General features: G+C 39.7%; 1 protein-coding gene across 1 annotated transcript; it reads left to right on the top strand.

Moving 5' to 3' along the window:
• Positions 1-10,093: 10,093 nt before the first annotated feature.
• LOC134676660 (zinc finger protein 709-like) lies at positions 10,094-22,993 on the top strand. Its single transcript, XM_063535059.1, has 5 exons — positions 10,094-10,288; positions 11,125-11,266; positions 11,875-11,937; positions 15,837-15,967; positions 16,370-22,993. The coding sequence occupies exons 1-5, from the start codon at positions 10,160-10,162 to the stop codon at positions 18,812-18,814; spliced, it is 2,910 nt and encodes a 969-aa protein (XP_063391129.1). The 5' UTR covers positions 10,094-10,159; the 3' UTR covers positions 18,815-22,993.
• Positions 22,994-24,080: the final 1,087 nt, after the last annotated feature.

The raw sequence follows: 24,080 nt of genomic DNA, 5'->3' as shown, positions 1-24,080 counted from the left end.
TTAATCTACCTAATTATATATTAAAACAACATTTAGCAATATAAAATATCAAATATGAGCACGTCGCTAACATTTCCCCACCCTGAGTGCTGACTCAGCACTCAATACCTACTGGAATACGAGCGACGCGCGAAGCAGAACGTTTCAAGGTTCCAGACTTAGTTTTTACCTCGACCACCCTTATGCGGCCGTCTCTGCCAGGGTAGACTTGCTGGATAACGCCTTTCATCCACACGTTCCTCTGCGCAGCGGGATCTACTATGAGAACAAAATCACCTACCTGTAGTGGCTTTTGCTCTTGGGTCCATTTCGTTCTCGGTATGAGATCTGGCAAAATCTCCTTGACCCACCGTGTCCAGTACATGTCGGCGAGCCTTTGAGACTTACGCCACTGCTTTCGAGAAAAGAGATCGGAGTCATCGAAACTCCCTACGACAGGTAAGTTTGATGCTTGCCCCATAACCAGAAAATGATTAGGTGTAAGCGTCTCTTCGCTGCCAGGCTCCACAGAGACATGGGTGAGCGGACGCCCATTCACCATGTTCTCCACCTCCGCCATCAATGTGGAAAGTACCTCGTCTCTAGGGGCGCGCTCCTTCAGGATTACCTTTAGCGACGTCTTCACACTCCTGATCAGACGTTCCCACGCCCCACCCCAGTGTGGGCTGGCGGGGGGGATAAAAGTCCATTGTACTCCGTAATTAACACCTTTATTTTTCAGGTCCTCCTCATCCAGTTCCCGCAGTGATTTTTTTAACTCCGTGTCAGCGCCGCGTAAGTTTGTCCCATTGTCACTGAATAGGTACTTAGGCCATCCACGTCTCGCCGCCATACGCCGAAGAGCCATGATCAGCGAGTCCGAGGTAAGTGAATAAACAAGTTCCAGGTGTATCGCCCGCAGCGTAAGACAAGTGAATAGGACCCCGTATCTGAGTTCGTGGCGCCTCCCGACGGTCACCTCCATCGGCCCGAACAGGTCAAGGCCGCAGTACGTGAAGGGACGCTGGTGATGCGCAAGGCGCGCCTCCGGTAAGTTTCCCATTCTAGGTACCTCCGGTTTAGCCTTCTTAATGCGACAAAACATACAACCGGCTACTACAGATTTCACTGTAGGACGTAGTTTAAATAACCAGTATTTTTGTTTCAGGTTATTCACGACTCCCTCGTGGTTTCCATGCGCGGCCTTATCGTGATAACTTCTGACCAGCAGTCTAGACACCGCATGCTTACCGTCGAGTATAATAGGCCTCTTTGTTTCCAGCGCAACATCTGCTGCGGCATCTACATATACGGCCACCGCATCGGAGAAGTCCGTTTTCATCTAAAAACGGCGATAAATGACGGAGTTTACTGCTGCGGTCCAAAATGTTGCCATTCTTTATGGCGGCTATGTCGTCACCGAATGACTCCTGCTGCGCTTGTTTTAGCAGCAGTTGCTCAGCTCGCGCCATTAGCGCGCAGTCAATGTCCGCAGAACGATGTTTGCACCTCTCGATGAATTTTAAAACAGCTGCCGTCGCCCTCTGCAAGCGCAGCCATGAAGAGAATCGCGTGACGTCCGGCACAGGTAAGTCATCACTTTTGCTATGAACTATATTAATATACTCTAAAGTAAGTTCATTTATTTCAGGGCTCACCGTATCACTCGGCCACTGCGATTCGTCGGCGTGAAGAAACTCCGGACCATAAAGCCACTCGTTCTTAAATATGGAGTCATCATAAACCTCTCTTGTAGCTACATCGGCAATGTTTAACTTGGTAGGTATATAACGCCATTCATTGACGCGCGATAACTCGTCTATTTCGCCCAACCGGTTTGCAATGAATATATTGTAGCTGCGAGTATCATTCCGGAGCCAATGCAAAACACACGCCGAGTCGCACCAGAAGTACCGTTGCGCTGTAGTTGCCTTATGTTCGCGCAGCACACTGTCGGCCAATCTCGCTGCCAGTAATGCGCCTTGAAGTTCACATCTGTTTATGGTCAACGGCTTAACAGGTGTGACCTTGCATTTACTGGCAACAAAGGCCACATATATCTGCCCATTTGATTCCCATCTCCAATATGCTACAGCACACATAGCCTTTGAAGATGAATCCGAAAACAAATGCAGTTGCAAGTTATTATAATTATTTATAATACTTACACTTGCAGCAATCGCGCTCGTAGTCGATTTCGGCCCGGAGTGCGGCGTAGCGGGACGCGTAGCAGCCGTAGCGCTCGTCGTAGCACCGGTATTGTTCGCAGCGGGTGAGCCTCGCTCCGTCTCGCTCGCACCTATGGATGCTTTCTGATACCATCTAGGTATGCGCATGCGTCCTATTAATTGTAATAAATCGAGCCACTTTACCCACCTAGTGTAGATATCGTCGGGAATTTCTTCATCCCAGCCAGTGGCCGATCGCCACGTATCCTGGAGCATGATTTTACCCTGTATAGTAAAAGGTGGTTAAAGCCTAAAGGTTAAGGTCGTTTTTGCTAGCTAAATGTTTTTATTCAGTTGAAGAGTTTTTCCAATACAATAATGAAGCTATTTAATTCTGACATGTACACCGTATATTATTTAATTGAATCAAGTTTTCTTTGTTTTTTAGTTAAGTATTTGTTTTTTTTTTTATTGACATGTTATCAAATATTTATTTCACTGTAACTATTGTAAGGTATGATTTTATAACATTTTATATTTGACATTATATTATATTATTTTATTAGTACTTTTCACCTGTTATTTAATTGTTTAATTTAATTATTGAAAACTTATTTACTTATTTGCTGACATGTCCCATCTTTTACTTCGTTTAATTAGATTATAAGTATGTAATTAGTTCATAAGTTTTCTAACACAATGTATTATTGTTATAGAAATAAATGAAATGAATGAATGAATGGTGCCAAAAATCCAAATACATCAAAAATAGACATGACTACTTTTAACATAATCCTTTTAGTAGGCCTTTGGTGGCCTAAAACAATCTGCTCAGGAATACGTTTAAGCGATACGTCGAACCCTAGCTCGTCCGTGGCCGGGAACCAGATGAGTCCGAGCGTCCGCTCGCCCTCGAACTGCTGATCCATTTTAAACTTTACAGCAGCAGTACCGAGAGTTTCATTTGGCACGCTGTCGAGCACAGATGTACTATTGCTCGTCCAATTGCGAATCTCGAACCCACCTTCTGCGTGTATCTTTGATATTGTACTGACCATTTTTACTGCTGTCTCCTCGTCTGGCAAACTCTGAATGTAGTCGTCTGCGTAGTGAGAGTTGCAGATCGCGTCGACTGCAGCCGGCTCGGTTTGCTCGTGGCGCAGCGCATTTTTATTTTTAATGAACTGCGCGACAAACGGCGAGCATTTTGCACCGAATATTAGGGATGTCATTACGTACGTTTTGACGGGTTCCGCAGGGTTGTCCCGCCAAAGAAATCTCAGGGCGTCTTGATCTTGTGGGTGGATCTGGATACGTAGAAACATATCTTTTATGTCTCCAGATACTGCGATACGATTTTCCTTAAAGCGCAGCATGATTCCCCAGAGAGACGTCAGTAGATCCGGACCCTTGAGCAGATAGTCGTTTAAACACGAACCCGCGGAACTATCTGCAGCGTCAAAGACCAGCCTTAACTTTTTTTTATTAGGGTTGTCCACGCCAAAGTGAGACAAATGAAATGTCTTTGGCGTGCGTTGAGTGTCCATTAGTTCCCTGGCAAAATTATTAGAAAATAAATGTTGTACTCGCTCGGCGTACCTGTGACGCCTTTTAGCCTTTTCAATGCATGCGGCAGAGTGTCAGGCATCGAGCAGTCTGGATCCTTCCATGGTAAGCCCACGCGCCACCTTCCATTAATGAGTTGAGCGGTACGCTCAAGGTGTTCGACAGCCCTAACGTCGTCCTTATTCTGGCGAGGCTTACCTGCCACTCCTACGGAGTCCACCTCGAACGCGCGCCGTACCTCTTCATGCAAGTCCTGCAGCGCGCGCTGTTCGCTCCGGTCGCCCGCCGTCATCGGCGGCGCGCCCACCAGCAGCGTGCAGTGAACCGGCCCAGCGCTCGCCCCGCGCGTCGCTCCCGACACACGAATTTTACCATGAATACACCACCCTAAAGGAGAAAGTGTTGCGTACGGCGGCTCATATAATTTACCTGACAATATTTTCAATGGTATAATTAAATGATAATTGTCTTGACCAATTAACATTTCTGGCTTAGTAACAACATTTTTAAGTTCGCTCTGTGTTGCATTTAAATACTGATATAATTTACTACAATCAACAAGAGATAAGTCTTGCTCAGGTAAACATAACTCATTAACACTTCGTGCTATAATAGAATGAACCTTATTGTCGTTATCATAAAGCTCCAACTTCACCACTGTGCTATCACATGTTACGTCACTTTGTTTCCACGGACCGCACACGTGCATAGATTCGCGAAGCCCGGTAAGTCCTGCGCGCTGAGCTAATTTAGCACTTATCACCGTTACTGAAGAACAATCGTCAAGCATTGCACTACATTCAATAACGTTGCCGTTTTTTGCACGAATACGTACGGGGACAGTTTTAAGTAGAACTCTGTTGCTACTCGCGGTGACACAGTTCACTACTTCCGGTGTAGGTGCATCAGCTGATCGCGGCGCAGGTTCATGGACCTCGCCGGCGCTCGCCTCCTGACGATTTTTGTTATCGAAGTGCAGAAGTCTGTGATGCATCCCGCCGCAGTCGTCCTTATCGCACACCGGCGCAGGGCATGTTTCTCTCTCATGTCGTGAATCTAAGCATTTAAAGCATATTCCATTGCGTTTAACATACTGCCACCGCACCTTACGTAATGCCCGCTTAAATGGTTTACATTCGGACAGATTGTGATTTGGCTGAGCGCGGCAAAAATGACACTTATCAGTCTGATCGGTTTTCTTGCCACTTTGTCGTTCGGCTTGTAAGAAAATAGCTTGCGGTCGAACGTTATCGTATTGTTTTGACTTTTGTTGATGCTCAGATCGATGACTTTGCAGGTGCATATTAGCAGTTGTAGCTATCTTCACAGCTTCCGTATTTAGAAAATCGGACATAATGCTTAAGCGTGATTTAGTACCGGCTTTGATTAACGGGTAACTAAAATCAGACCACTTGGACACGAGCACTGTGGGAAGTTTAGATATAAGTAGTGGAACAATACTTAGTCCCTGGACGTATTCTTCGCGTCCCACCACTTTCACGGCTTCGACGAAATTTTGTACCTTTATAGAAAAGTTAATTATGTCTTTTTGGTACTCTGAAGACATAGGCGGCAGCTTTCTAATATCCTGCACGAGTCTGCTAATTATGTATTCCGGATCACCGTGACGTAGCTCTAGCGTAGCCATTATGCGTTCAGGTGAAGCAGCACTCATGAGCAGAGCTGATGCGGTTTCCTTGGCAGCTCCGCGCAGACACTTTCGCAGCCTCCAGAGGTTTTCTTTTGGACTAAAGTTGCACACGTCTGTCGACTCTTCGTACGCCTTCTTAAAATGCAGCCACTCGAGTGGATCTCCAGAATATTCAGGTAAATCCCGCGGCGTACAAATACGGCTCAGTAAGTTGGCGTTTGGTTTGTTGTGGACAGAGGCAACGGTCAGGTTCTTCACGGCAGCGGCCAGTAGCTGGATTGTCCCATCAGAGGAGCCGGCGACGGGTGCCGCCGACTGGTGCAGGTCGCCCGTATCTGGACCATCGAGGGGGGCGGGCTGCGACTTCTCCAGCTCTTTTTCGCTGTGTTCCATCCACTGTTCCACATCAGGACGTGTACCATACTCGCTAGCTTGTGGACTGTAAATATTACTATTACCATCTAAATCGGCTAGGTCGGCCTCTAGCTCTTTATCTATAAGTTGCATCCTAATTTCAGCCTTTTTTCTTTCAGCCTCCAATTGTAACCTCTTTCTTTGTGCCAGCACAGACGACGACACTGACCGTTTTGATTCAGATTTGCATGAAACGGGTAATGGCGGCGGCGCGGATAACGGTTTCGACGCACTGCATAATGGCGGCTGTACTTTGACCGGCGCGGCAAATAACTTAGGTTCCGATTTCACACTATTTATTTTAGGCGTTCGAAACTGGCTGGGTCCTGGCTGTTGTTCAGGCTGTTCTTCCAACTTGGATGCGCTATCCTCCATCTGTAGCTGCTCGCGTTCTTTTCGTGCGGTACGACGAGTTTTCACCATAACGGTACGCGGCGGCGTGTGGAACATGCGTAGATTCGGCTCGAAGACCACTTGTTAGGGATAGGGTCTCGCCGCGGCGAAATGGTGAACACAGTAGAACTTTTAACAACTTATATTTGGCTAAGACACACAAAAGTACACAAATAGAGAACTCGAAAATGACAGTTATGTGCGTACGTGCGCTCGCGCGGATAGCATGGACCGACTGACTTGTCATACGGCGCACATACAAAACTACAGAATCGCGGGTCGCGGCCGCCGTTAAAACTACCCTTAAGTTTAGGTTTCTTAATCTACCTAATTATATATTAAAACAACATTTAGCAATATAAAATATCAAATATGAGCACGTCGCTAACACCCCACTTACTAAAACAATTACAACTATTGTAAATTTAGCCTTTATTCTTTTGGTGTTTCATTTTTTGGTAAGAGAGCTTAGCACAATAAATAATAGTACTACCGTACAGAAAGGACACTTCTTACAAAACCGAAGTTTGACAGCGATTCAGGGACGAATCATGCTATCCCTTTCTAATGTATAGCACTGTCCGTTTTGGCTATTTAGGGTTGTCAAAATACAAGTCTATATTATCTGTGGTCGTGCACGTAAAGGGACGTCAAGTTATACTAACCCTAATAATTGCTCGAAGTAATGCTGAGCCGAATGGAGCCGAGTTGGCCCGAACGGAGTAGTGTCTCCCCACTGCTATTATTATTATTGTGGTGTTGTGGGCCTTGAGTGTCGCATCGACCAGCATTGATCTATTGTGATGGCCCTTTAAAGTTCATTACTAATGCCCGTTGCATCCAGAAAGTTCCAGATTCTTTGGGCCGTAATGTTCTGTACCTCATAGGGTTGCACTACGTGTCGCCCTAGGTAGGTACTTCTTTTTTACATACCACTGCTAAGGGTATCGAAGTATTTTCAGGAAGTTATATATTAATCGGGAGCGAACTGTCACTTTTTTTGTCATACTAAATTGAACCTTATCACCGAGCCAGAAAGTTGTTCGTACCAGACTAGAGAAAACGGTCCACATGAGATAGAAAACCAGAGCCCCGTGTCTCACTCGCACATGTTGCCAATGTAAAAAAGATACCATTGTGGCAGTATTTATATCAATATACTACTGAAAGTAATTACCTTCATATACTATTTTAGTGCTATATTCCGATTACAGTTCCGATATCTTTTAAATAATTTGTTAATCATTATGATGTCAATATTATTAACTGATTAAACCAAGCATGTGCATAACAAAAAAAACATTAAATTAAATATGGTAGAAATTGTAGTAACTTTGGATATTAATTGGTATCCCCAACTTGATGACATATTTTTCGTGTACACACACACACACACACACACGTGTACAATCAAGAAAACACTGTCAAACTCATTAGGGTGACTATGATATCGGTGCGATTTGGATCGGTCTTACAGAATTGTTACGTACTTAATGTAAAAATAAGTTTACCTAAATAGTATACTAATAAATAAATAAAGATATACTTATTTCGGCATGTTTAATTATTCGATTCATGTAATGGGAGCTATATAATTGCCAAAAATTAAATCCAAAGTCCTTAGACATTACAGACTCATGTTTATACTTACTTACATAATATTTAATTACTGAAACGTTAATTCTAACTATTTATATAGATGTAATCAATTCTATATAGGTTGGACACACATTTCCGTCAGTATACAAAGGCGGCAAATTTGAAAATTTTGTTGCAGACCACAGATCTACGATGACGCTTACGCTTAAAGAATAGCTTAAGTATGCAAAAGGGAAGTCATCACGTATATGAACACACCATGAGTATGATATTGATAGTGATAGGTATTTTGTTAAAAAAATTAAAATACGACCGAAGGCAGTGTTTTTAATCGACACGATTTGCGAATTACCTAGTTACGTAGTACAACGTTTTACCCCATCCTGGATATCTGTCTCGCTCTCTCTTATAGCTGTGTTTTTGATGTAGGTACGGCGGACCACACCTTCCTCACAATCGACCATGATCGCGATTCAATACGCCCATCCCATCTGTAACAGCTTTTATAACGACTAAAAGCTGTTATAACGACTAAATTAAGTAAGGTTGTTGTGAAGCGTTTTACAGGAGAGAAAAGAACTATATCCATCTCTTTTCTGGGACAATTATACTAGCATAGGGAAAATACAGTATGATTCTCTCTGATTATGTACGAATGAGAAAAGATCCTGGCCAAACTATACATTCAATCTTATGCTAATATCCCACATACATATGACTTATGGTCACCCTAATTAGAAAGAGATGGAGGGCTCAGGTTTGATGTCTCATGTGGACACACTTTTTGGCCAGTGTACACTATCCCGTTTACTCTCTACGTCCGTGAGTATTTTTCGGTGGGCCTTATATGATTAACCCCGTTTATATCAATATTAAGTGTACCGAGAAGCTTTAGTCATATTGGTATTACTGAGAATACGCGACGCGGAGCAGAGTCGTATTTCTGATTAGTTCTACTTTGTAATAGAAATGTTGACTGTGTGTATGTATGTATGTTACTTTGCTATTGCAAATAAACAGGTTTACATAAAACGGACAAAACAAAACAAAAATAAAAATGTTATGTACAAAGGCAGGCGTGGCTCAGTCCGCGATTTTGTCGCTTTGCTACACGTAGCTAAAAGTACATCCGTTCCACCCCAATTTTGGGGAAAGCCATAAGCCGCGCGTGGCGCTGTCGCCACCTAGCGGCCATATCTGTGCTGATCGTAACAGACGCGTTTTGTCAGAGAGTGAGTCTTCTGTACCTAGTGCTATTATTTATTATGTGACAAAGGCGAACTTATCCCTAGCAGGTAGAAGGGCTCTCTTCCAGGTAACCTTTGAGAAAATACGAAAGGATCACACACTAACCGTTTTGCAATAAAAAAATTGCATATATACAAATGTCATGGTACTAGTGCTCGACATGCTAATGCCCAATAGATGACGCCCTGCTGTCGCCTATATTGATATAATAACTTTTTAAGTTTCAAGATGACATGTACTGGGACCGCGTCGACCACCAGTACCACCTCCTTAATTTTTATATGCACTATTAAGGTGAATTAAATTTGTTTTATTTTTTACCCAGACGCCCATAACCCCTACCTATCGGGGGAGGGGTTGACATTCAGTGCTGATCCACAGGCAGGGCACAAGTTGGTTTGCCTGAGTGCGGTGAGGGCCTTCCGGTCCACCTGGTCTAGAGCATCAACACGGCTACTTGTCTAGTGTGTCATAATGTCTGAAGTGTTAAATTGTACATAATTTCAATATATCAACGTGGCTCGACTTGAATATCATAAGAACTAAGTATTCCTGCTACACTTAACCCGCAGCACATAATAAATTATAGTACCACCGCACAGAAGGACACTTCTTACAAAACCGAAGTTAGACAGCTATTAAAGCCTGGCTATTATGTAATTATAGTCTAGTCCTTATCTTATGGCGCTTAAGACCATTGTGAGTACGCTGTGATAACGACTCGACGAACGAATTTGACTTTCACATCTAAAGACCCCTGTACACAATGGGCCAACGCCGGCTAGTCCAAGGGACGCAGCCACACGGTAGAATGAGATATCAATATCACTCTCTAACGCATAAATGCGTCCCCCAGACTGGATCACGCTGGCCCATTCTGTAGAGGGGCCTTAAGCTTAACGCGAGATCCGCAGGTCACAGAGCCACTAGTATTTAAAGTAAAGGAAAAAAATCAAAGAGAGTTAAAAACGTGTTTGTATCAAATTTCTGAACGCAGCGGCTACGCTCCCGCGCACAGCTGTCAACTTCTTTAAGTAATGTCACTTTTGTTGTGCTTGGTTGTGCTTCATGGTTGTTGATTTAATAATCGTATGTGATTATAAAATCGGTGAATAGAAGAGAGTTTTAAAGTACTAATGTGATGGAATCTATAAACCAGTGCCACTGCTGCCTGCAGCGGCCTTCGGCGAAAGATTTGAGGACACCGTACACTCGTCTCGGCATAACGGAAATATACTCGGTCATGATCGAAGAATGCTTTGTAATCAAAGTAAGTAACGACGCAGAATATTTTCATTGCCTGAAATCTGTTGTAACCACAGAGTAAAGACCCTTGCAGCTATGTTTACTATTATTATTATTTACTCAGGATCAACTAAACGTAAAGCTGTAAAACTAACCTCAAAAAACTTCTATCAATATGGTATTAAGTATTACAAGTTCTACTTTATACACTTAAAAAAAAATCTTTTATGTGAAAAACGTATTCTTTAATATATAAAACTACCTAATCATCAAGTTCAAAACCAAAACTACTAGCAATTTTATGTTTGTTCATATTGTTAATTAGCTTGTTCCTCTTTTATAGAAATCTACGGATAACTCTCTTGTTGACAAAACTGCGCTAGTTCCATCTCTTACTTATTAATAAAATAGGACACTACTGTGTTGATTCCTCAACTAATATCTTAACTTCTTATTAAATTTTTTTTATTTGTTTTAAATCATATTCTGTATTAGAAAAAGCATAGGTTTTCCGCTTTTTTTTGGCAGTTTGTACAGAAATTGCACAGTGATTTTTAGAAGGCAGCTGAGTTTTGGGTGTAAAATAGTTTATATGTGACATTTTCACTAAACAACATGCAAATCAGCTTGACTCAGTTCAGCCATCAAGTTCATGACTCACTATTTAATTTTCCAAATATTTGGCCTAATACAAACATAAAAAAACATGCCAAATTCGAATATTCAGCCCATATCTACCTCAGTCAAGTAGCCCTGTAACTTTCTAATACATTTTTACTACATAGAATATGCTTTGAGTCTTATGTGCAAATAATATAGGCATAAATTGAACATCAGAAACAAATATTCTACATTTTGTAGCTGACACCGAGCAACAATGGCAGGAGTGGTATCTGCCAGGTGTGTCTGGGGCGGCTGCGGGAGGCGTGCCACTTCAAGATGCAGGTGCAGCACTGCCAGGCCGAGCTGCAGGAGAGGCTAGAGGGAGGACTGAGGGTCAAAGGTAAATATTATAGGCATTAGGCACACCTATAGTGGTTTTGTATAGTAGAGATGCACCGGATATCCGGTTACTATCCGGTATCCGGCCTATCCGGCCATTATTTTACTATCCGGCCGGATACCGGATAGTGACCTTCTATCCGGCCGGATACCGGATAGTAACATTGCTTGATTTTGGAGTAAACAAATTGTATTTAAGAAACAGACAGGGTCATAATCGTACTTGTTTATTATTTTAAAACAATTTAATAATTCCACTGACTTGCACGCGCACTTATTTCGAACCTAAAAATGAGTCCTCACAAATGTTTACTAGGAAACAGGTCAAACCTGCAGAATGCGCACCTCAAAAACCGAAAAGTAGGTATAGTCCCGCCGGCCGAATATCCGGCGGCCGGATACCGGATATTCGGCCAGTGTCCAGGCCGGATATCCGGTATCCGGCGAAACAACTATCCGTTGCATCTCTATTGTATAGTGTATTATTATAGTAATATATACATACTCGTATTGTTTGGTCCCCGCCAGTCATTCTGTGGCTATTTATCACATATTTTGTTTCCAATATCAAGGAAATAGGTTGTTATATTTTAACTTGTTAAATTTTAGATGAGGAAGGCTTAGATGAACCTGAAGACGGTGCGTGCAGCGAGCCTTCCGAGCTGTCTCTGTGTAAGTATTTAAACTGGTGTTCAGAATTTGGTTTAATAAATTGGCAGCAGTTATTAAAGGATATGTATTGAGCGCTACTTACAGGAAGGCAGCTTCCATACTAAATATCATTTGATATATTTTCAATTGCTCATATATATGTGAGGAGGCCTTTGCCTACAAAAGGCATACAGATATAAATTTAGATTAGATATATATATATGTTAACAACAAAATGAAATGTACTACAAAATACTTATCTGAAATAAAGGCTATTTCATTCATATATATGTGAACAAAAACATATCCGGGTTAAAATATGGGATGGGAGCTTGGAAGAAGGAACGCCAGCCCTCATAATTTATTTATAATTGCACCCAGGGAAGCCCCGACTTGAGGGGGAAGGTAAATGAAAACGAGAATAAACTTACATAACCTCCATAATGGGCTACTTATTATTATTATTATTAAAGCCTTCTTTATTTCCTTAAATGCATTAAACTCTAACTTAAATGTATTTCGTTATATTATATATTTTTCATATTAAGGACCCCTGTCGGGTATAGGCCTCCTCCATATTTTTCCATTTATCTCGGTCTTTGGCCTTAATTGCCCAATTTTCACCGGCTATGTCTATAATATCCTTTGACCATCTCGTTTTGGGTTTTCCTGCTGTTCTTTTCCCGTATGGTCCTGGCCACTTAGTGATTTTGCTGGTCCATCTTCCATCTGTCATCCTGGCTATGTGGCCGGCCCATCTCCATTTTTGCTTGAGATGAACTCTAATGCGTCTATGACATTTGTTTTGGATCTTATGTGTTTAATATTAACTTTCTCTTTTAGTTTTATTTTTAGGATGCTCCTTTCCATCGCTCTTTGACAGGTTCTAACTTTTAGTTTGTTCTTATTAGTGTGCACCCATGTTTGGCAACCATAAGTGAGACTTGGTAAGATGCATGTGTCCATCACTGTTTTTTTCATGTTTAGGTTGTAGTTTCCCTTTAAGAGCTCTTTGAAACTCCAAAATTTTCTCCAGCTGATACTAACTGTGCGATCTATCTCTTCGCTGTTGCTGTCGGTGCTGAATGAAATCCGTTTTCCCAAGTAAATGTAATGGTCTACATATTCAAGTTCTTTGTTTTGTATGAAGATTTTTGTGTGTTCCCCGTTAGTCATGATTTTTGTTTTAGTATGGTTCATTTCCAATCCAACTATACAGCTTTCCTTGTCTAGGTCATTTAGCATTTGTTGTAGGTTTCTGGTATCTTCTGAAAAAATTGGCTACTTACATCTCATTAAAAAACTCTCCAAAACCACATTCTACATAAATCCTTATGCTCTCAGTCTCAGTCAGTAATAATAAATAAAATAAGCCTTTATTGCTGCTAGGGTTTCTGCTCGAGAATTCCCGAGGCGGGAAATCTCGAGAAATTTGTCCTAAGTCGAGACGGGAAAAAAATATTCAATGCCTCGAGAACTCGAGAAATAAATCTCTTGTGATAAGTAAAAAGATAACACGCGTATAACACATGATGTGTCTATAACGTATTTCTTTAGGTAGTTAAATAAATATGAACAATGTTTTTTTTTTAGGTTTTCAGGTAGGAACCTACTTAAAACCTTTATTACCAACCAAATGAAAACTACCTTGATCCGTCCGCTATCCCTAGCTAGAAAGCTTTAACCGATTATCATGTTTTGAAACTTTTGAACTATCATGATTTATGACATTCATGTAGTGTCTTTTTATTGAAAAACGGTTTAAAAAAAATTGTAACGAATTATAGGAACATGTAATAAGTTTAATAACAAATATTACCGAACTAAATTACTAATTGATAAATCAAATCATCCCAATATATTCCTATTAGCAAAATATTACAATTTTAGCAGCTTTATTGTTACGTTGAGTAAGTACGAGTAATTAATATTATGTAGTAATACTTATGTAAGTTTTGCCACATCGAGTTAAATTTATTGACTTGAATATTGCTGCCTAATAAAATACCATATTGTAGTTTGTTTACATTTTGTTGAATATTACCTAAAGAAATACACTATAGCATAACACATTGCCGGTGCGCACGCCTGCACCTATAGTTTTTTTTGTTGTTGTATTTTTGATTATTAAGTGCAATTTATGGTGACTAAAAATGTACCATATGTTTGATTATTGATCTCACCTACGATTCCTACGAGTCTGATTTGTAAAAAAGCAAAAAAAATTAAATAACATGGTGTTTTTCGGAGCTTTCAAAATTTCTCGAGATACTCGAGAAACTCGAGAAATCTTGGTCGAGAATTCCCGTGCCTCGAGAAATTAAAAAGGTCGAGAAACCAGAAACCCTAATTGCTGCTCTACAGTGATAACAATATTAAGTATTTCTTTTCCGATGATTGGCACAGATTGTAACAACAGCTTGTCTTTCGACAAACGCCTCCTCTAAATATTGCCATTTCTCCTTGTCTCTTGCAAGTCTAATCCATCCTGGGCCGGCCACTTTTTTGAGGTCATCTTCCCAGCGTTTCCATTGGCCGCCCTAGTTCCTTTCATAGCCTCTTGGTTACCATTCTGTTATCTTCCTGGTCCATTTATCAGTTTTTGCTCTTATCATATGTCCTGCCCACTTCCATTTTAGTGTTTTACATATTTTGTTCGCATCTTTGAATTTGGTTATACCTTTAATTTTGTTTAGTTTTATTTTAGCTCTTCTTTTTACTCCAATTACTTCTCTCTAGATGTACTATTTTGGCATACTTTAATTTTTTTACGTAATTTTTCAGTTAGTGCCGATGCTTGGCACCCGTATATTAAAAACGGTAGGATGCTTGTGTTAAATTGGCATGTCTTGGTTTTTCATTAGTTTCATTACTTCGCAAAGTGACCAAAACCTTTCCAAGTGTTGGCTATTCTTCTATCAATTTCTTTAGCTATAGTATCACTTGTGGCTGTTAGCTGACCCATGTGTACATACTCTTCGACGTAGTCTATTTTCTCCTTATTTACCATGATCAGGCGTGGCTGACTCCACGATTTCGTCGCGTCGCAACAAGTGGCTACAAGTACATCTGTCCCACACCAATTTTGGTGGCTAGCCATAGGCCGCGCGTGGCGCTTGCGACACTTAGCGGTCATATCTGTCCTAATAGTAACGGACGCGTTTTGTTAGAGAGTGAATCTTCTGTACCTAGTACAGCATCATGACACAGAATAAATAATAAATTCTGTGCCATGATGCTGTGACTTTATGAACCGTTAGTCATAAATTTGGTTTTGTTTGTGTTCATTGAAAGCCCTGCTATTATGTAATGTAACATTTATTTCAGACAAACAGTCCATATACATAATAATTACAAAAATAACTAAAAATAAATAATTAATTATCACCAATTCCTTAAATTAAATTAACACGTCATAAATCGTATTATGCTTTGGTCTGATAGTTGTTGTAGCATTTGTTCTAGATTTTCTGGACATTCTGAGAATAAAATCAAATCGTCTGCAAAACGCAAATGACTCAGGTTTTAAAGTTCAGTCAGTAATATTCCCTGACAGATATAATTTATCGTATAACCACCGTGTCGGGCGAAGCAACCATTAGGGAACAACTCTCTTATAATTTATTTGGACCCAGAGCGGGTGCCATCTATTTGGCACGATTTATTATGTCCGAAACGTATTTCGCATACCAAGTTTCGCATAATTTATTACCCAAAGCTTCTCTGGTAGCGTTTTTACCCCAAATTTATGTCATACTTATTAACCCGCATAAACTTACCTCCATTTATTATAAAGCGTTTTTATGATAGTTTATTGCACGTTAATGACGTAGCTTGTGTAACGCCATGTCTCAGAATGCTATACCTGGCGCAGGTATTATTGCATCATGGCTCACTCTAATGTGAATATGTCGTTTCAGTGTCTTCAGCCGGCGAGTACGGAGTTAGCTCGGCGCCTCTGTCCCTGCGCTGTAGGCAGCAGCTCGCGCTGGCGTGCTCCGTGAGGCTCGAGCGCCTCCGCCACTCCCCGCGCGCGAGCCAGCCGTGTCCCGTGACGTCACACCGCGAGCCGAGCCCCGCCAGCAGTGTGCAGGACGTGACGTCACACCGCGAGCCGAGCCCCGCCAGCAGTGTGCAGGACGTGACGTCACACCGCGAGACGAGCCCCGCCAGCAGTGTGCAGGACGTGACGTCACACCGCGAGCCGAGCCCCGCCAGCAGTGTGCAGGACGTGACGTCACACCGCGAGCCGAGCCCCGCCAGCAGTGTGCAGGACGTGACGTCACACCGCGAGCCGAGCCCCGCCAGCAGTGTGCAGGACGTGACGTCACACCGCGAGACGAGCCCCGCCAGCAGTGTGCAGGACGTGACGTCACACCGCGAGCCGAGCCCCGCCAGCAGTGTGCAGGACGTGACGTCACACCGCGAGCCGAGCCCCGCCAGCAGTGTGGAGGACGTGACGTCACACCGCGAGCCGAGCCCCGCCAGCAGGGTGCAGAACGTGCCCGCTCACACACCCGCCGAGCAACAAACCCAAACACACGATACTCGCCCTACACACACCACACACAACTCTAGTTTAATCACACATCAACAACACCATATCGCACCGCAAATGAACAAGCAGACCTACTATTGCGACATGTGTAGTCAGCAATTTACGACAAAACTTACTTTAATCCGACATATCAGAACACATACACACCCGGAACATACCTGCGGAGTTTGTAATGAAGCATTTCAAAATAACTTATTACTGAATAAGCATTTAAGTTTGCACTCAGCGGAGAGACGGTACGTGTGTGGAGAATGCAACAAGCAATTTGCAACAAAAAGCATTTTGTATATACATAGAAGAACCCACACTGGAGTCAAACCATTCAAATGTAAAGTATGTAACAAGCAATTCAAAGGAAGAAATGGTTTAAAGTACCACGAAAGAGTCCATAGTGGCGTGAAACCATACAAATGTAAAGAATGTAGCAAAGAATTCACACACAAACATTCTTTAGTTATCCATGAAAGAATCCATAGTGGAATGAAACCATACAAATGTAAAGAATGTAACAAGCAATTTACAACAAAACATTACTTAGAGACGCACAAAAGAGTCCATAGTAGCGTGAAACCATACAAATGTATAAAATGTAACAAGCAATTTGCACAAAAAGGTAATTTAGAGACCCACAAAAGAATCCATACTGGCTTGAAACCATACAAATGTAAAGAATGTAACAAGCAATTTACACAAAAAACTAATTTAAAGATCCACGAAAGAGTCCATAGTGGCATCAAACCATACAAATGTAAAGAATGTAACAAGCAATTTACACAAAAAACTAATTTAAAGATCCACGAAAGAGTCCATAGTGGCGTCAAACCATACAAATGTAAAGAATGTAACAAGCAATTCCAAGGAAGCAATGGTTTAAAGTACCACGAAAGAGTCCATAGTGGCGTGAAACCATACAAATGTAAAGAATGTAACAAGCAATTTACACAAAAAATTCATTTAACGATCCACGAAAGAGGCCATAGTGGCGTGAAACCATACAAATGTAAAGAATGCAACAAGCAATTTACACAAAAAACTTATTTAAAGATCCACGAAAGAGTCCATAGTGGCGTGAAACCATACAAATGTAATGAATGTAGCAAAAGATTCACAACAAAACAATCATTAGTTATCCATGAAAGAATCCATAGTGGAATGAAACCATACAAATGTAAAGACTGTAACAAAGAATTCACAACAAAACAATCATTAGTTATCCATGAAAGAGTCCATAGTGGCGTGAAGCCATACAAATGTAAAGAATGTAACAAAGAATTCGCACAAAAAAAACATTTAGTTGCCCATGAAAGAATCCATAGTGGAATGAAACCATACAGTTGTAAACAATGTGACAAGGAATTCACACTAAAACATAATTTAGTTATCCATGAAAGAATCCATAGTGGAGTGAAACCATACAAATGTAAAGAATGTAACAAGCAATTTACACAAAAAATTCATTTAACGATCCACGAAAGAGGCCATAGTGGCGTGAAACCATACAAATGTAAAGAATGCAACAAGCAATTTACACGAAAAACTTATTTAAAGATCCACGAAAGAGTCCATAGTGGCGTGAAACCATACAAATGTAAAGAATGTAACAAGGGATTCACAGGAAGAGATGGTTTAAAGTACCACGAAAGAGTCCATAGTGGCGTGAAACCATACAAGTGTAAAGAATGTAACAAGGAATTCACGGCTAAACAATCTTTAGTTTACCATGAAAGAATCCATAGTAGAATAAAACCATACAAATATAAAGAATGTAACAAGCAATTTACAAGAAAATATGATTTGGATGTCCACAAAAGAGCCCATAGTGACGTGAAACCATACAAATGTAAAGAATGTAACAAACAATTAACAAGAAAAGATCATTTAGAGATCCACACAAGAGTTCATAGTGGCGTGAAACCATACAAATGTAATGAATGTAACAAAGAATTCACACAAAAATATTGTTTAGTTATCCATGAAAGAATCCATAGTGGAATAAAACCATTCAAATGTAAAGAATGTAACAAGCAATTTAATAGAAAATATTATTTAAAGATCCACAAAAGAGTCCATAGTGACGTGAAACCATACAAATGTAATGAACGTCACCAGCAATTAAGTCAAGAAGATAGTTTAGAGACACATAACATGAGTCACATCGGAGAGAAGCCGTATAGATGTGAAGAATGTAACAACCACTTTACATTAAAATCTGAATTAGAGAGACATAAAAAAATACACACCGATGAACAATCATACGAATGCGAAATATGTGAAACACTTTTTTTCGATGAAACAAGTTTAATGAAACATATTGAAACACATATATCCAAGATACCATAACTTTTTTGTTTTGTAAAATGGTTCATAATAGCTGTTTGAATAAGTTGCTTAGTTACCAATACCAATTACCAATCATTTATTCACATATTTGACATTACATATGTACATTTTATGATGAACCACCGTTACCCAGTTTGCGTTTGTAACAGCGCCATCTCTTAGGAAATTAGGACTTCTAACTAAATCGGCTCGAACATACTCCCGCCTAAATGACAGAATGTCATTTCTTAATAAAACCAACATTACTAAAATTACTAAAAAAAATCTTCTCTTCGATAGCTCGTGTGTATACTGTCTTCACTTGCACCATCATCATCTGTATCACTTCCACCTTTCTTTTTAGATTTAGAAACTCAGCCTGCCAGGGCTTCCAGAGACAAATTCTCAAATTTGGAAGGAGGAGGCTATTAGAGGATTGTCTAACGGCCATGAGTCGGATGTTTGATGAACTTCGAATCTTCCTCTCTCTTTGTCTTACTCTCTGTTTTCTCTCACACATAACAACCTCAGTAGACCTCCAGCAGTTTGACGCTATCTCTTCTTTTATGACTCCTTTCTCGTATAATTCTTCTCTTGTCTCTTCTGTTATATGGTTCTTTATCTCCTCTGTGAATTTTAACTTCTTTGACATGTGGTAAAACTCATCTCTTAAGTACATGCCAATGAAAGATCGATCTCTTTGCACGTCTTCGTTAATCTCTTCTATTATCTCTCGTTTATACTCTGGTTTGAAATCTCTTCTCATCTCTGTAGCTATTTTAGCTTTTTGCTTCGATTTTGCTCTCGTTTGAACTATATATCTTGCTTGAACGCTTGCTTGTTTTCTATCTCGTAGTTTATGGTTTCTGACTCTTTGGATTGGTAAGGTGTACTTTGGTATTCTCTCCGCAACAATGAATGATGGCTTTTGCTTGTTACTTCTTGAAACTCTTTTTTTAGGCTTAGTGAATGATTCTGCTCGCATAATTCTGGTTTATCTACTGGTATCGTGTGAAATGACTGTGACTTAACTGTGACTTCTGATTGCACATTGATTTCCTCTTTTGTGTACGTATTTGTAGGCTCGAATGATTGGGTTGTTTCTAACATGGGTGGTAAATTGAAAATACTCAAGGTCTTTGCTTCTTCTTCCCATCGCTCTAGGACATCTGTTATATCAGCTATCAACGCAATATACACTTCCTCGCACTCGAAATAGATGTTATTCTTAAAATACTGTAAAGCGTCTTGTTCCGCCAGCTTCACTTGCTTCACTATTAATCTATGGTTTACCGAGAATCTGCTCCAGTATTCTTGCAAAGATTCTAATCTAGTTTTCATATAACCGATCGTAAGTTTCTTGTTTGATAGATTTTTGAATTTTTCTCTAGCTTTTAATATTCTATCATACGTAAATTCTTGTTCCACGATTAAATCTTGCAATGCTTCCGACATCTTGATGTTTAGCTTTTAAAAACTAACTGAAATCTCAACTTGAAATAGATATCTGAAACTTGAACAAGAACATGGTAGCTACCTAACTCATTTGCGCTTCTAGGATTAATTCACAAACATTCTCTTGCTTGGCTAACAAACCCGGTAATTCTTGAGACATTTTGAGATAACTATTCTTTGAAAACATGAAAATTCACACCGAAATCATGATTGTTTTTTTTGACATGGAAAAAATTTTGACGTGTTCTATTTCTGAAATCTTGTTTTTTCCAACTCAACAAATTCTTATCTTGTAAATAGCACTGATTTATAGCGGCGAATTTTCTGAGTTTACTCGTAGGTCTTAACATATATTTTATTAATCTTATCTTCCCGAAATCTTTAATTATAATTTTGTAATTTTGATGACAATTTTGACTGACGGCTTCTCGGAATATTTCTAAATGAAAATGAAAAATGAAAATGAAAAATTATATATTTAGGTAAAGGTTTCGTTTTAACAATACAGTTAATGGAGTCTCCTAGTAAGTATAATTATACCTGTGACAGGAGACCCCGCTCTTCCCAGCTAACATTTTTGTTCTAACAATTTATTCGTTATACATTTAAAATTTGATTTAGTTTAGTGTAATCTAATCTAAAAACTACCTTACACTAACTTAAGCTAAAATATACATTTTTATTATTATTAAGTGTGTGCGTGTGTGTGTGTGTGTGTGTGTGTGTGTGTGTGTGTGAGTATGATTCTACTATTAATACATCTATACTGCAAAAGAAATAAGGGATTCTATTTCTTCATAGGTTAAGGATTTCAGTTTTTCTGTAACTGTAATTTTACATTTGTTTGATGTCAGGTTATAGATAGATACATAATTATTTATAGCATTGTAAAGTCTGGCAGATTGTGATTCATATTGCCTTTTTGCGAATGCAGACTTACATAATGGTACTGGTTTTACTCTTAATGTCCTTCTTCTGGAATTTACGCCCTGATTGTATTTAACGGTATGGTGAATTTTTAATATTGTTCTTAAAATATATAGCTTTCTCATAGAGAGTAGACCTGTGGTCCTATATAGCTCTTTAGTGGAAAAGCGTTGAGGTTTAGAGAGCATAACTTTAATTAGGCATCTTTGTCCTCTTTCAACCTCGATGAATTTGCTTTTATTGCCACCGCCCCAGACTGGAAATGTTCTAACTCACTGACACTTTAGTTCGATTTTAGATTCTATTGTCCTGTAATTAAAGTTCACTTTTAAATGCACTGTCTATGTCACTTAAGTCGTTTCACTTCTCAACTCGAAGGACCACTATGTTTGAATAAGTTGCTTAGTTACCAATACCAATTACCAATCATTTATTCACATATTTGACATTACATATGTACATTTTATGATGAACCACCGTTACCCAGTTTGCGTTTGTAACAGCGCCATCTCTTAGGAAATTAGGACTTCTAACTAAATCGGCTCGAACAATAGCTCATAGTGTTTTATTCGGGTTCAGTCAATAGAATTTCACTCTACTGCTATTCACGTCACCATATTACTGGGTACATTTTCGCAGACATAATATCGTATAGTGGACCCAGAGAAACTATGCTAACGTCTATTTTTCAATTGCACATGTGAATACAGAAGGCAAGTTACGGAAAGTTTCCAAAAAGTTCGAAAAGTTCTTGAAAATTTCACAGGAAACAAAAAAACGTTTCATTTGGTCTTTGAAATACAATTTGAATTGAAGTGCAGTTATCAAATACAGAAAAGACACTTCCTACACAACCGAAGTTCGACAGCGATTCAAGGACGAATCATGTTGTCCCCTTTCTAATGAATGGCACTATCCCTTTCGGCTGTTTAGGGTTGTCAGATTTCGAGTAATTTTCTTATCGGTGGTTGTGAACCCAAGGGAACGTCAAGTTGTGGCAACCCTAATAATTCCTCGTAGCGATTCTGAGCCGAGAGCGGCCGATAAGTCGAGTGTCACGCCACTGTCTAAAACAACTCATATTCATAAAACTTTACTGGCCTGATTTAGTTGAATTATATTTTATCCCTTTCTTACATACGTACATAAGTCAGAATGACAGATAAGGGTTTAAACAATGGATTTTTTATGTGTGAAATGCGAGTGAATTGCCTTTAAAAAAACCCGTAGGAGTCGGATCAAAAACTAAGTAATTAGTCCGACTTACGCTTGACTACATATTTGTAATAGGTTTTCCTGTCATCTATAGGTAAATATCTATTTTATGTATTTTTTTCAAAATTAAAATTTTGGGTCTAAAGACCCAGTAGTTTCGGAGATAAAGGGGGGGAATGGTTATTTTTTGCCTATTTTCTTGAATTACTTCTAAACTATTTATTTTGAATTATAAAAATAATATATTTGTCATTCTTACATTGAGCTCTTTCATTTGAAATGTACATAACACGATGTATTTTGAATTTTTTTTTCCCATTTACCCCCCAAAAGTGGCCCCCATGTTTAAAATTAATTTGTTTCCGTTACATGTCCGTCTTTGGGTCACAAACATACATACAGTGTACCAAATTTTAACTTAATTGGTCCAGTAGTTTCGGAGGAAATAGGCTGTGACAGACGGATAGACAGACAGACGCACGAGTGATCCTATAAGGGTTCCGTTTTTTCCTTTTGAGGTACGGAACCCTAAAAATGTACAAAATACAAATGTCAATAATTTTTATATGCACTATTACGCTGAAGTAAATTAGTTTATAATAAATTATTTGTTTTATTTTTTACCCAAACTCCCAGGTACGGATTGACGTCGCCAAAACGCAAACATTTTAACCAATTGTAAGCATTTAGTGCTAATTGCTAATACACAGGCAGTGTCTACACCAGAGATGTGACTTATTTGAAATACTTGTATTTAAAATGCAAATACAAAATGCAAAATACCTATTTTGTATTTAAATACCTTTTGAAGAAAACTATTTAGTATTTTATTTGAAATAGTTTTTGGGACCTATTTTCAAAATACAAAATAGGTTTATAGTTAATAGGTAATGTAGGTAGGAGTTACAATCTCTTCTGATGTTACAATCCTGGCATCTCTCTCATTCTTTTAACATGGAACTGTTGAGTTGAATCTGTTTAGTAACGTCGCACATGACCACAAGCGTAGCGAGTGGTTAAAAAAGTGGAATCTTGAGTGTTGTGAGGGTTTCAAGGCACAAGAGGAGAACAAACTTTTTTGCCCTGGTGATACTCAAACGAGACGTTACTTTGCGGAAATCCATATTAATTAACACCAAAATATTACTTTGCTAATCCGCGTAAAAAGATAACGTGCTAGTCAATCAGTGCTAACCCGTTATACTTACTCCGGCAACGTTTCCGTTGCCGGACGTCAGACCGTCAACAGCTCCTGAGGATGCCTCGTAGAGAGGCGAAACACGTGTCGAGTATTATTCTTTTGGTGGTGGTTTGTTATATTTATTTGCGTATTTATTTTTGCGGTGGGAGGGTGGGAACATTAATTGCATGCAAAAAATACGCAAGTAAGTATAACGGGTTAGCACTGATTGACTAGCACGTTATCTTTTTACGCGGATTAGCAAAGTAATATTTTGGTTTTAATTATTTAGCTGTAAAACATTACAAATTAATGCTTTAAAAGTTGGCCGTTAAAAACCATCATCTATACATCCTACTGGTTAATATGAGCAAACAACTAGAAATTTGCACTTAAGATAGAGAATAAATAAATTAATAAATTAGCTCAATCCGTCATGACCATGACATATTGTATCCCAGTTTGGGGTGGAGCAAACAAATCCAAGTTTATCGATACTGAAAGGGGACA

Source organism: Cydia fagiglandana, chromosome 24, assembly GCF_963556715.1.
Source record: "Cydia fagiglandana chromosome 24, ilCydFagi1.1, whole genome shotgun sequence".
NCBI lineage: Eukaryota > Metazoa > Arthropoda > Insecta > Lepidoptera > Tortricidae > Cydia > Cydia fagiglandana.
This window is presented reverse-complemented; position numbering and strand designations above follow the sequence as displayed.